Genomic DNA, 9,558 nt, shown 5'->3' with positions numbered 1-9,558 from the left:
TCAAGCAAAACCCTAAACAAAGAACAGGCCCACACTTGAACTTACCCAGACAATAAACACTTAAAACTCTCTTCTACTTCAGTTGGGGTTTTTTTAGATTAGACAACGTGTTTGACGCATTTAAAAATGGAATACACTTGCCTTCATAGACACTGGAGGATTCCATTCCTTGAAGGAGCATACATAACCACAGCACCAGTATGAAACATCCCAGCAACATTGACAAAAATCAAGACACAAAATTAAGAAAAAATTAAGAAAATTTAATGATCAAATGAGCTATATACATTGATGGCACATGACTTTGATTGTTATCCTCTCTCTATAGCTGGAAGTGTGATACAAAAATATCAACAGTCAATAGTACCTCAGGGGATGAGAAAAAACAAGCCAAAACCAGCTGTTGTTAAAGTGCATATTTGATGCAAGTTACAGCTAACTACAGGGGTATCAAAGGGTTTCAACCCATCAGACGCACAATATCGTACAGGAACATCCCAAACTAAGAGCACGGGAAACTTAGATTTTAAATAACTACTGATATTTTATGTAAGATACTCTTGCATCGCTTTCCAACATACAGTCTAAAACGTCTGACATTCTACAAGACAGAACAAATTCTGCCTTTCTATCACTCTTCATATGCATTTCCTCAAGAGATACTCAGATAAAAGTTCACTTAACTACACTCATCAGAATACTGTTTCTTAGGTACTTTACTGTTTCTTCTGCTTACTTCCTTTTTCCCTCTCAAACTCAGCTATCTGATTAAATATATTAACCAAGTTCTGAGGCAGGTTTCTTTTAGTGCCACTTTCAGTTTCTGCTGTACCATTTACAGACATTTCCTCATCTGGTTCCTCAGTTTTATTAGTCTCCTCATAACTTCTTTTCCTACTCTTATACTCACTTTCGTTTTTATGATGACTTAACACATGCCTATCACTATCGTAACTTTTATCACCTTCACGTAAGCAGGTGCTAGAACATGGTCTGTACTTTCCCACTGACTTGCCAGAATAGTCAGACCCTGCTGGAGACGTGTAATACCTGTCATACCTGTCTTGACCTGAGCCATGTTTTTTAAACTGCTCTTTTCTCCCCTCTACGTCCCTTTCTAATTTCCTAAAATAATGCATCCTGGGTTTATCATCTGACTTATGATATGGACCTGAAGAACCCCTCCAATTGGAGAAAAATCTATCTGTTTTGCCGTATTTTTCACTTTTGCTACTACTTGGCAGAGTTCTGGAGCTACTGTAAGAATCTCTTGAATCTTCAGACCTACCTCCAAAAGTGTCTTCATCATCACCTGAAGTCCTTGAAAAAGAACAGTGTCTGTCTTTCTCTTTTACCTCTGTTTTTGGACACACTAAGCTGTCCTGCCTTTCCAGCAGTTTTTCCACTTCAAAATTTTGGTTAAGAAAGGAAGCAGAGGTATCAGCTGGAGGCGAATACCACTCCTCTTTCCTAATCTGATCTTTATAATGGGAAGAAGCTCTAGATGAGCATTTTTTGGAGCTGCGGGCAGACTCTGATCTATTCCGACGCTTTTTCTTATGTTTCTTGTGATCAGAGGAAGAGGAGGAAGAAGAAATTGATATATCTGATGAAGAATCACTTGATGATGAGGAGGAGGAGGAGGAAGAGGAGGAGGAAGTTGATACTTTCCTTTTCTTCTTCAACCTAAAAAATGTAATTAACTTGTGAGATAATCTTCAGTATCAGGCAAAAATTATATGTAGAAAGCAAATCTGAACTCCCCAGTTTAGCTGAGACTGAATGGAAACTGAGCCTGACCTGGCAAGACAATTTCAAATGCCATTTCTTTATCAAAAAATTAAGATTAAACCCACTGAACAGTCTGTTGTAAAAGGCATCTCTCCCAGTTTAATATGGCATTATACTATGCAAATACTTCACATGGCAAAGTACTTTTTAAACTTCTCTTCCACATAGATCTCCATTAAAGGTTCTATGCACTAAAGGACACTGCCCACAAAAAAAATTCTGGAGGAAAAGCAGCTTACCTAGGTGTTAAGTTCTACCTAGCTTACTGCTGGGCAATCCGTTTGGAAGTGGACTGTTCATAGTTTTATCTGTGCTTATTGCCACATAATCAGTATATCGAACATAACAAAGTTACCTTTTTTCTTCTTTTAAGAGCTTACGCAATTTTTCTGCACTTGATTCTATTTTCTTTTCTTTCTGTCTCTCTTCTTTGGCAGCTTGTTTCTCCCTCATTTCCAAAGATTTCTTTTTTGAACCCAAGCATCATAAAAAAATTAAATTACATCAGAAGCGTTAACACGGGTATTTTTCCCCATGTCCCCAACCCCATTCAAATGTATAATTACACCAGGGATGTTTTACCAGGATTCCCAGATCAAGAATTAATATTGTTCAGGAGTTTGGCATTGGCCATTGAGATAATCAGGTTTACATTAAGGACCATATTGCAGTTTTTATTCCATTTAAAAAAAAAAATGTATTTGACCAGCCATTGCAGTGGTACCCGTGATCCAGCACACCATGAAGCGTGGACCCCAAAAGGTATATATAGAATATGCAAAAACCCAACAGTATTATCAACATGAAGAAAAGAAGGGGGGAAAAAAAAGAAAAAAAAAAGAGATAAAGGTTTGAGAGAAATTATCATTATTGTAGTTTACAAGTAAAACATGGCAGAACCCATTTTAAAATGTATTCAAGTTGGCCATGTTTGAATACAAACCGTTTTGTAACAATTTGACAGACCAGTTTGATGCATAGTTTACGTAAGAAATCATGTTCCAAGGGTTTGTTGGTGATGAGCAGCACCAGATGTCACATACAGCAACAACGGTCCAATTCAGAAGAAAATGCATTGGAGAAAAACACATAATCAGTATTACAGGAAAACATACTTAGTGTTGCTTCAGCCATTCTAGTACAACAGCGATAGCATGAGACTTGCGTATTAAAATACAGGTAAATGCAAAAGAGCATCTCACCAGATGAATAATCCTACTAAGAACTACTTAAGTCTAATAGAGACCAGACTTCTGCCATCTACAGCCCTAAAGAGCAGACCTCTTAATATTCAGAGTGAACAGAAGCTTATTGTTTTCAAAACTTAGCAACTATCTTAACAGATATAATAAAGGAAACCCTTAATTGCAGTTGCATAATTGCTACACAAACCAACAAACATAGCTAGCATTGTGGGTTTTATCTGCTGCATCAATGACCCATACCAGGAAGATGCTAAAAGAAAGCAAAATTTGTCTCCTACTTGCTGAGAATATTCCTCATCATTTTTAACTGAGACTGACATCTCTTTCTAAAGCAGCCAAATGTATGTAGTGCTGAAACACCAGACAACGGTTTATCTACAATGTAGTTCAGTTTTATTACAGAGATTGTCATATCTCCTCTTCCCCCTTCTTGCAACACAACCTGTCAGCATTATGGCTCCACCAACTGAAGAAGTGTTGATTAAGGCCATCTACCCCAGTGTATGTACCTCCTTACATACATGCAGAAGCATAGAACAAAACAAGCTTGCTCCTCAGTGCTCTATTTTACTCTTTGATCCTCTCTGAAAGACAACACAAGTAAAGGAGGTGAATGAAAGAAGACAGCAACTCAAGATTAGCATAGAGACCCACCAGGGCTCACCTGGGAAACATGCTGCGTGCAAGAAAACAGATAAAAACCAGCAGACAGCAGAGAAGAAAAATATTCAGAACTGCCTGCCCACCCACCCTCTACCTCCTGCTGTTTTCCTTTAAATTACTTCTTAACTTCCCCTCTCATGTGATCCTCCTGCGTGTTAGCTTTGAGTGGTGTTACTCTGTCTTTTTACAATTACTCCAAATGACAAGGATCTGGCCGGTATGATGGTGTGCAGTGTTTATTTGGCTTGCCTACATGTTTACAATTGGCATGTCTGTATTCAGAGGATGTTTTAATTCAATATTGTTAATCATGCTTGTATGATAGGATATTCTTATCCTTGCTTCAGCTGACAGAGTTATCAGGCTTTGCTCTTTCCCCATCTCCACTGTTTGGCATTTCTTTACTATCCTGTTCAAAGTGGAGTCATCAAAAGGTACCTTTCTTCTGGTAGGTACAGCCATAATGCTCACTGTAAAAGATTTACTGTGGAGAAGGGAAGCAGAGAATAAGACAAACCATCAACTTAAACTCTCCCTGTTCAAAAGATTTAATACGATTTTTGATGTTCGGTTATTGTTGTTGAGAACACTACATGAAGAGAAAGTAAAGAATCACCTGCATATGCTTACGGAGTTTTGTTAAGGCCTCTTCTGCTTCCTGAAAAGTCTCATCCAAACTTAAGGCTTTTTTATAGTAATTCTCAGCATTTAGTAGTTTGTCTTCCTCTTCCAATCTAAAATTTAAGTGATAATTCATATATAATTAAACCACAAATTTGGACATTTTTTTTTCCTTATTTTTAGCACTATCTTTCTTATTTGCATTATGACACTACCACTGCATCCCCCCAAGAGCCCATCTACCACCACAGCCCACCTCAGCAAAGAAATCAATGGTTTTTCCAACATACTATCTCCTAATCATCATCAGTACTACCATTCTTTGAAATTTCAATTCCAGTTTCAAAAATATTATCTCTCTTCTTAACACAGGACTTCGAAGAAATCGATTCCATGAATATTCAAAAGTAAAATGCTGTGTTAGAGTGGTTAACTAATATTTCAGTAGAGTAACAGAACATAATTTTGTTACAAGTATTTTCTTTTGAAAAAACCAAAACAACCAACTTAGTGGAATACATTCAAATATTTCACAAGACTTTATGCAAGCCTGGTGTCCTACCAGTGAAAGGGTATCAAGGATTAAGCCTCAAATGTTATGCCAGGATTTTAGCTGGGATGGAGGAGAAAGCGTAAGCCAACTGCACAAGCAGGTACATTTCCAACATTTTTTATTTTTAAACACATAACCAGGAAGGAAAGATGCCATTCTGTGTCTTAACTAGAATGATATTATAAACATGAGGAAAACTGTTAGCAACCAAACAAAAATACAACCCCAACACTTACTGCCCGCCTCTTTCCACAAGTGTCTGACAGAGGTATTTTCTTGCATTTCTATGGGTAGGACAGTTTTCTAAGGCAATTTCAAAGTCACCTATGGCTTTGTTCAGACTTCCTTTTGTTGCATACCTAGAACAACAGAAAAGTTGTACAGATTTTAGTAACGTTTCTCCTTCACGAGTAGAAAAAGCAATGAAATAAGCAGACTTACAAAGCTCCACGTGCTACCAGAGCTTCAACATTCTGTGGATCAATTTCCAAAGCCTTGTTGTACTCATTCATGGCTTCCACATGGCGTCCAACTTTAAAATAATCAACCCCAGCCTTCACACTGGAGAAAAATATTTAGAAAATATTATGTACAGTTAGCCTATACAGATTTTATATTGTTAATTACTCAGAAGTTATGGCTCCAAACAAGTGACAAGTAATAAAACTTGACTATGTTATGTACTTAACACTGGCATTTCAAATTAATGCAATATTGATGTAATTCTACAACAATACATTAATAGAAAATCTTGTGGCATTAGCGAGTTATTTCTGCAGATGGTGCTACTACATTACACAGTTTTTCATTTATGGAATATTTACGCACATTTCTGCCCAAAACTCTGTGTGACCTGCAACCATTAAACTGGAACAGGCTTCATTATATTCAAGGCTAAAAATCACCATTAGACCAACGACACAAAGTGAGATGGGTAGGATGGTACACACTGAAACCAGTTCATCTCAAACTTAAATAATATGAAATATAAAACCTAAGAATAAATTAATCTTTCTTCTACATTTGCCAAGAGATTAATGTATTGGTAGAGAACTTATGAGCTGAATTTCAAAAGTTTTAATTACAGGCTTTTAAAAAAAATTAAAATTTATATTTGATTTAACATTACTAGATTAATTGCAGAAAAAGTTGCTAAGTCACAAAATACTATTGTTTTAAGAAAAACACTGCTCTGTTAGCATAGAGGGCAGAAATACTGACGCTTCTTTCAGATGATTTTTTTTTTCCCCACTGATAAATTCAAGATAAGTTTTTCCATAAAAAGATCACATTTTTAGGAGAAAATTCTCTCTTACTTCTGCCTCCTCCACCCTGTAAGCATACCCACATATACAGCATAGCATAAAGCAACAGCACCTATCCAGAGCTGCTCTTCAAAATGCAGCCAGGGAAATACCTTTAACTTCTTAAAGACTGCAAGTGCACTTGTTAAATCTACAGTTTCCAGCTTAAGTGGCATAACAAGCAGTGTTAGGTCATTCATTTCCATTATAAAATGGAAAATTGTGTATTTGGTATTATCACAAACCTTCCTCTCATCTCATCAATGGGCCAGCATATTATAAATATTCTAAGAGGTTCTTCCTTAAACCTGACACATATTCTGGAACTGAATCTCGAGACTTTATCTATCATGTACCCACTTGGGAGTTAAGGTTACTTTCAAGATGATCTTCCTGGTTACACCACTACACATGTGGTAGAAAAGCTGGTTCAATGGGTATTCTTTTAAGAAATATAACCTGTAACCTAATCTAACCTAATGACAAACACTGACAAGGAAACGTATTGCATACCATTTCAAGGCCCAAGATGCAGACTGCTTTTTCCTCAATGCAGGGGCAAAATCTTCTTCACTGAAATTTTTACTTTAAGGCAAAAAACAAACAAAAACGTGAAGTTGGTCTTGTGAGTCTATATCTACAACGTAGTTGAAATAAGCTGAAATATTATTTATGCAATGCCTTACTGCTCTCCCTCAGTCAGGAAACTTCTTTAATTTTCTGAAATCAGTTTTCCCAGTCCCATTCTAAAAGTGCTGAACTGAAATAGTACAGCTGCAGTACATTTAACAAATATATACCATATTTACATCTGCTTTGTGGCCTAATATAGGGCTCACAACATCAGCCACTGCATATGTTTGAGCCTGTTTTGCTAAAGAGGTCAGATCTATTACTAAAATAAACACTGGGAATGAACATCTGACAGAAAACACTAAGACTTAAAACACCCTGCACTGCAATCCAAAGATACTGACAAGATCCAAGCAATACATTTCTAAAGTATTTGGTATCAAACATTCTGTGTGAGAGAGCATCGTGCTCATCCAGAGCTATGGAATTTCAAATGTACATTTCTTATTCTAGAGGACTTCACTTTTAAATATTTAAGGACACGTAAGCTGCAGTCATGTAAATCAAAATGAAAAAGGTTTAAGTATAAGTGGTCTAGGACTTCCACTCACAAATCTATTTCAGTGGATTAGAATAATCTCCACAAAGCTATAGGATAGGCACAATGTAAAAATCACTTACATTTGAAGACTTCTCATCAAAGACGGTGGATTTGATTCACTTAGTCCTAGTTTTTCTGCTAAATATTCAACTAATGATGGATTAGCGAATCCTGGGGAACGATGCAAAACCTCTTCAAATGTCTCTGCTGTATTAGCAACTTCCATGCTTCGCCTTGAAAAAAGCACCAGTGTATACAAGCACCTCACAGACACTGTACACAGTTTGATACTTAGAATAAAAGTGCCTATATTGATATTTATTACTGACCACAAGCTGTTCTTTTACAGGCATATGTTTTCCTATTATTTAGCAACCCTTATATCCTTTAGTCCAACTGAGCTTTTGAAACCCATTTTGACACCTGTCTAGGTATCTCCAGGACATACAAAAGCATTACAAAAATTAGAGATAGCTGGGTTCTTCTGCCTTCTAAGGGTAATTTTAAGATTCTAAGAATGTCATATTCCAGCCTGCCAAGGTTTTTGTCTCTTGGTGGTTTGTTTTTTTTGTTGTTGTTGTTGGGTTAAGGGGTTTTTTGCTGCTTGTTTTTTGTGTTTTTTTTTTTCCACACAGTCCAACAGTGACAGATACTTCACTTTGCTTTCTGCTTTCATTACATTTTGGGAAAGATGCTAAAAGACCATCTATACCTGACATACCCCCCAAAAAAGTACATTAAGAGACGAACAACAGAAAGAATGTAGTCAACCAATTAAACCAGAAACACCACAAGTTCACAGAGCAGTCTGTCAGAGATGCTCTTCAGACACACTAAATACACCTTGCAAGTACAGTCCAATAATGTATTCTTACCTGTAATGCAATGGGAAGTCATCAGAAGTAATTACACCAAGCGTTGTACTGGAAAGGTTGGGTGGAAGAGCTGAACTATAAAGCGATGTTGTGAGCTTCTCATGGTAACGATCAACATCCTTGATGGCAGCTACAGAAACAAAGAAAGTTAAGGTAAAATTACAGAAATGTCTCAAAACCAAGAAAATCAGATTCCTGACAACTTTTGCAGCTACTTGCCTCGAATAAGGTCTCCAGTTTGATAATAAGATAAAGGATCTCCATGGTTGCTTTGAGAAGGCACATCTCTCAAAGGACAAAGAGCCTACAACAGAAAAAAACCAGCAATATCGTAAACAAAGCCAAAAAGGGTTTTTTTTTCTCCCCAAGATTAAGACAGAAGATTAGTTTAATCTCAATGCACACAAGAGCTGTGACAGTTAAAAGCATGGCTTGGTTGAAATAAAAATTTATGCATTCAAAAATTTTGAACTCAGAAGTAATATTGATTACAGGTCATGAAAAGAAGTGTTTGCTGATCCAGCACAGCATCATAAGCTGTCCACAAACTCAGACCCCCACACACCATCCCAAAGCACAGTTTCACCTTTACATATACCAGCTCATTAAGAGATTGTAACTTTATTTTCTACTTTTTAGGTTAATGAACTCAGAAGCAAAGCAAGACAATGCCAACTAATACATTAAACAGTTACTGCTTATCTAGAATAAAATATTGATCAAAGCTACAACTTACAGTGATTTCTAAGTCTGAAATCTCCCGTATGACGCCACTTCCCAGACAAATCAACACCATGAAAAAGCCAAATTCACGAATAGAAGTAATCCTCCCAATCACGATATCACCACGTTCAATGTCTCGAAAAAATAATTCTCTCCTCTCTTCCCTGGGAACCTCCATGAACCGTTCCAGGGGCGGCATAACAGCGTAATACTCTGCAACACGAGACATTCACAGTTACAAAATGACCAAGCTGCTACTTAAAATACTTCGCGACAGCAAAGCATGATAAAATCTGATTTGTTTGTACTAACAAGAAGTTTTGGCCTATAGAAAGCAACAGCAAACATGTTCACCCTGTTGTTAAAAAGACTCCTAGTTTAAGTGCAGCATCCTTAGAGCACCCAGCAGGCGTTACAGGGACGCCTTTCCAGGGAAGCCGCGCCTCACCCTGCCCAGCCTTACCTTCATTTTCTTCAATGGTGTCGGAGAGAGGCCCATTGGGTTTCCACGAGTGAGCAAAGAGCAGATCAGCTTTTTTGGCGATGAAGCGCTTTATCTCGGTGTCAATGCTCGCCCTCTCTTTCCTAGGGGAAGGAGAACCCGGTGAGAAACCCCCCGCGGCCCCCTCACGGCTCGCTCCCCTCGACC

At 37.5% G+C, this 9,558-nt stretch overlaps 1 protein-coding gene across 1 annotated transcript; it reads right to left on the bottom strand.

The window, feature by feature from the left end:
• Positions 1–242: 242 nt before the first annotated feature.
• On the bottom strand, positions 243–9,494 carry TTC14 (tetratricopeptide repeat domain 14). The gene is made up of 11 exons (XM_026854823.1): positions 9,373–9,494; positions 8,923–9,122; positions 8,406–8,490; positions 8,187–8,316; positions 7,392–7,544; positions 6,651–6,722; positions 5,275–5,394; positions 5,070–5,192; positions 4,276–4,393; positions 2,147–2,256; positions 243–1,686 (listed from the first exon to the last, which is right to left on the bottom strand). Exons 2-11 carry the CDS (start codon positions 9,106–9,108, stop codon positions 717–719), a joined length of 2,067 nt encoding a protein of 688 aa, XP_026710624.1. The 5' UTR covers positions 9,109–9,122; positions 9,373–9,494; the 3' UTR covers positions 243–716.
• Positions 9,495–9,558: the final 64 nt, after the last annotated feature.

This window comes from Athene cunicularia, assembly GCF_003259725.1.
Source record: "Athene cunicularia isolate RWA chromosome 9 unlocalized genomic scaffold, athCun1 chr9_part1, whole genome shotgun sequence".
Taxonomy (NCBI): Eukaryota; Metazoa; Chordata; class Aves; order Strigiformes; family Strigidae; genus Athene; species Athene cunicularia.
Note: the sequence above shows the minus strand (reverse complement) of the source record. Positions and strands in the feature narration are given on the sequence as shown.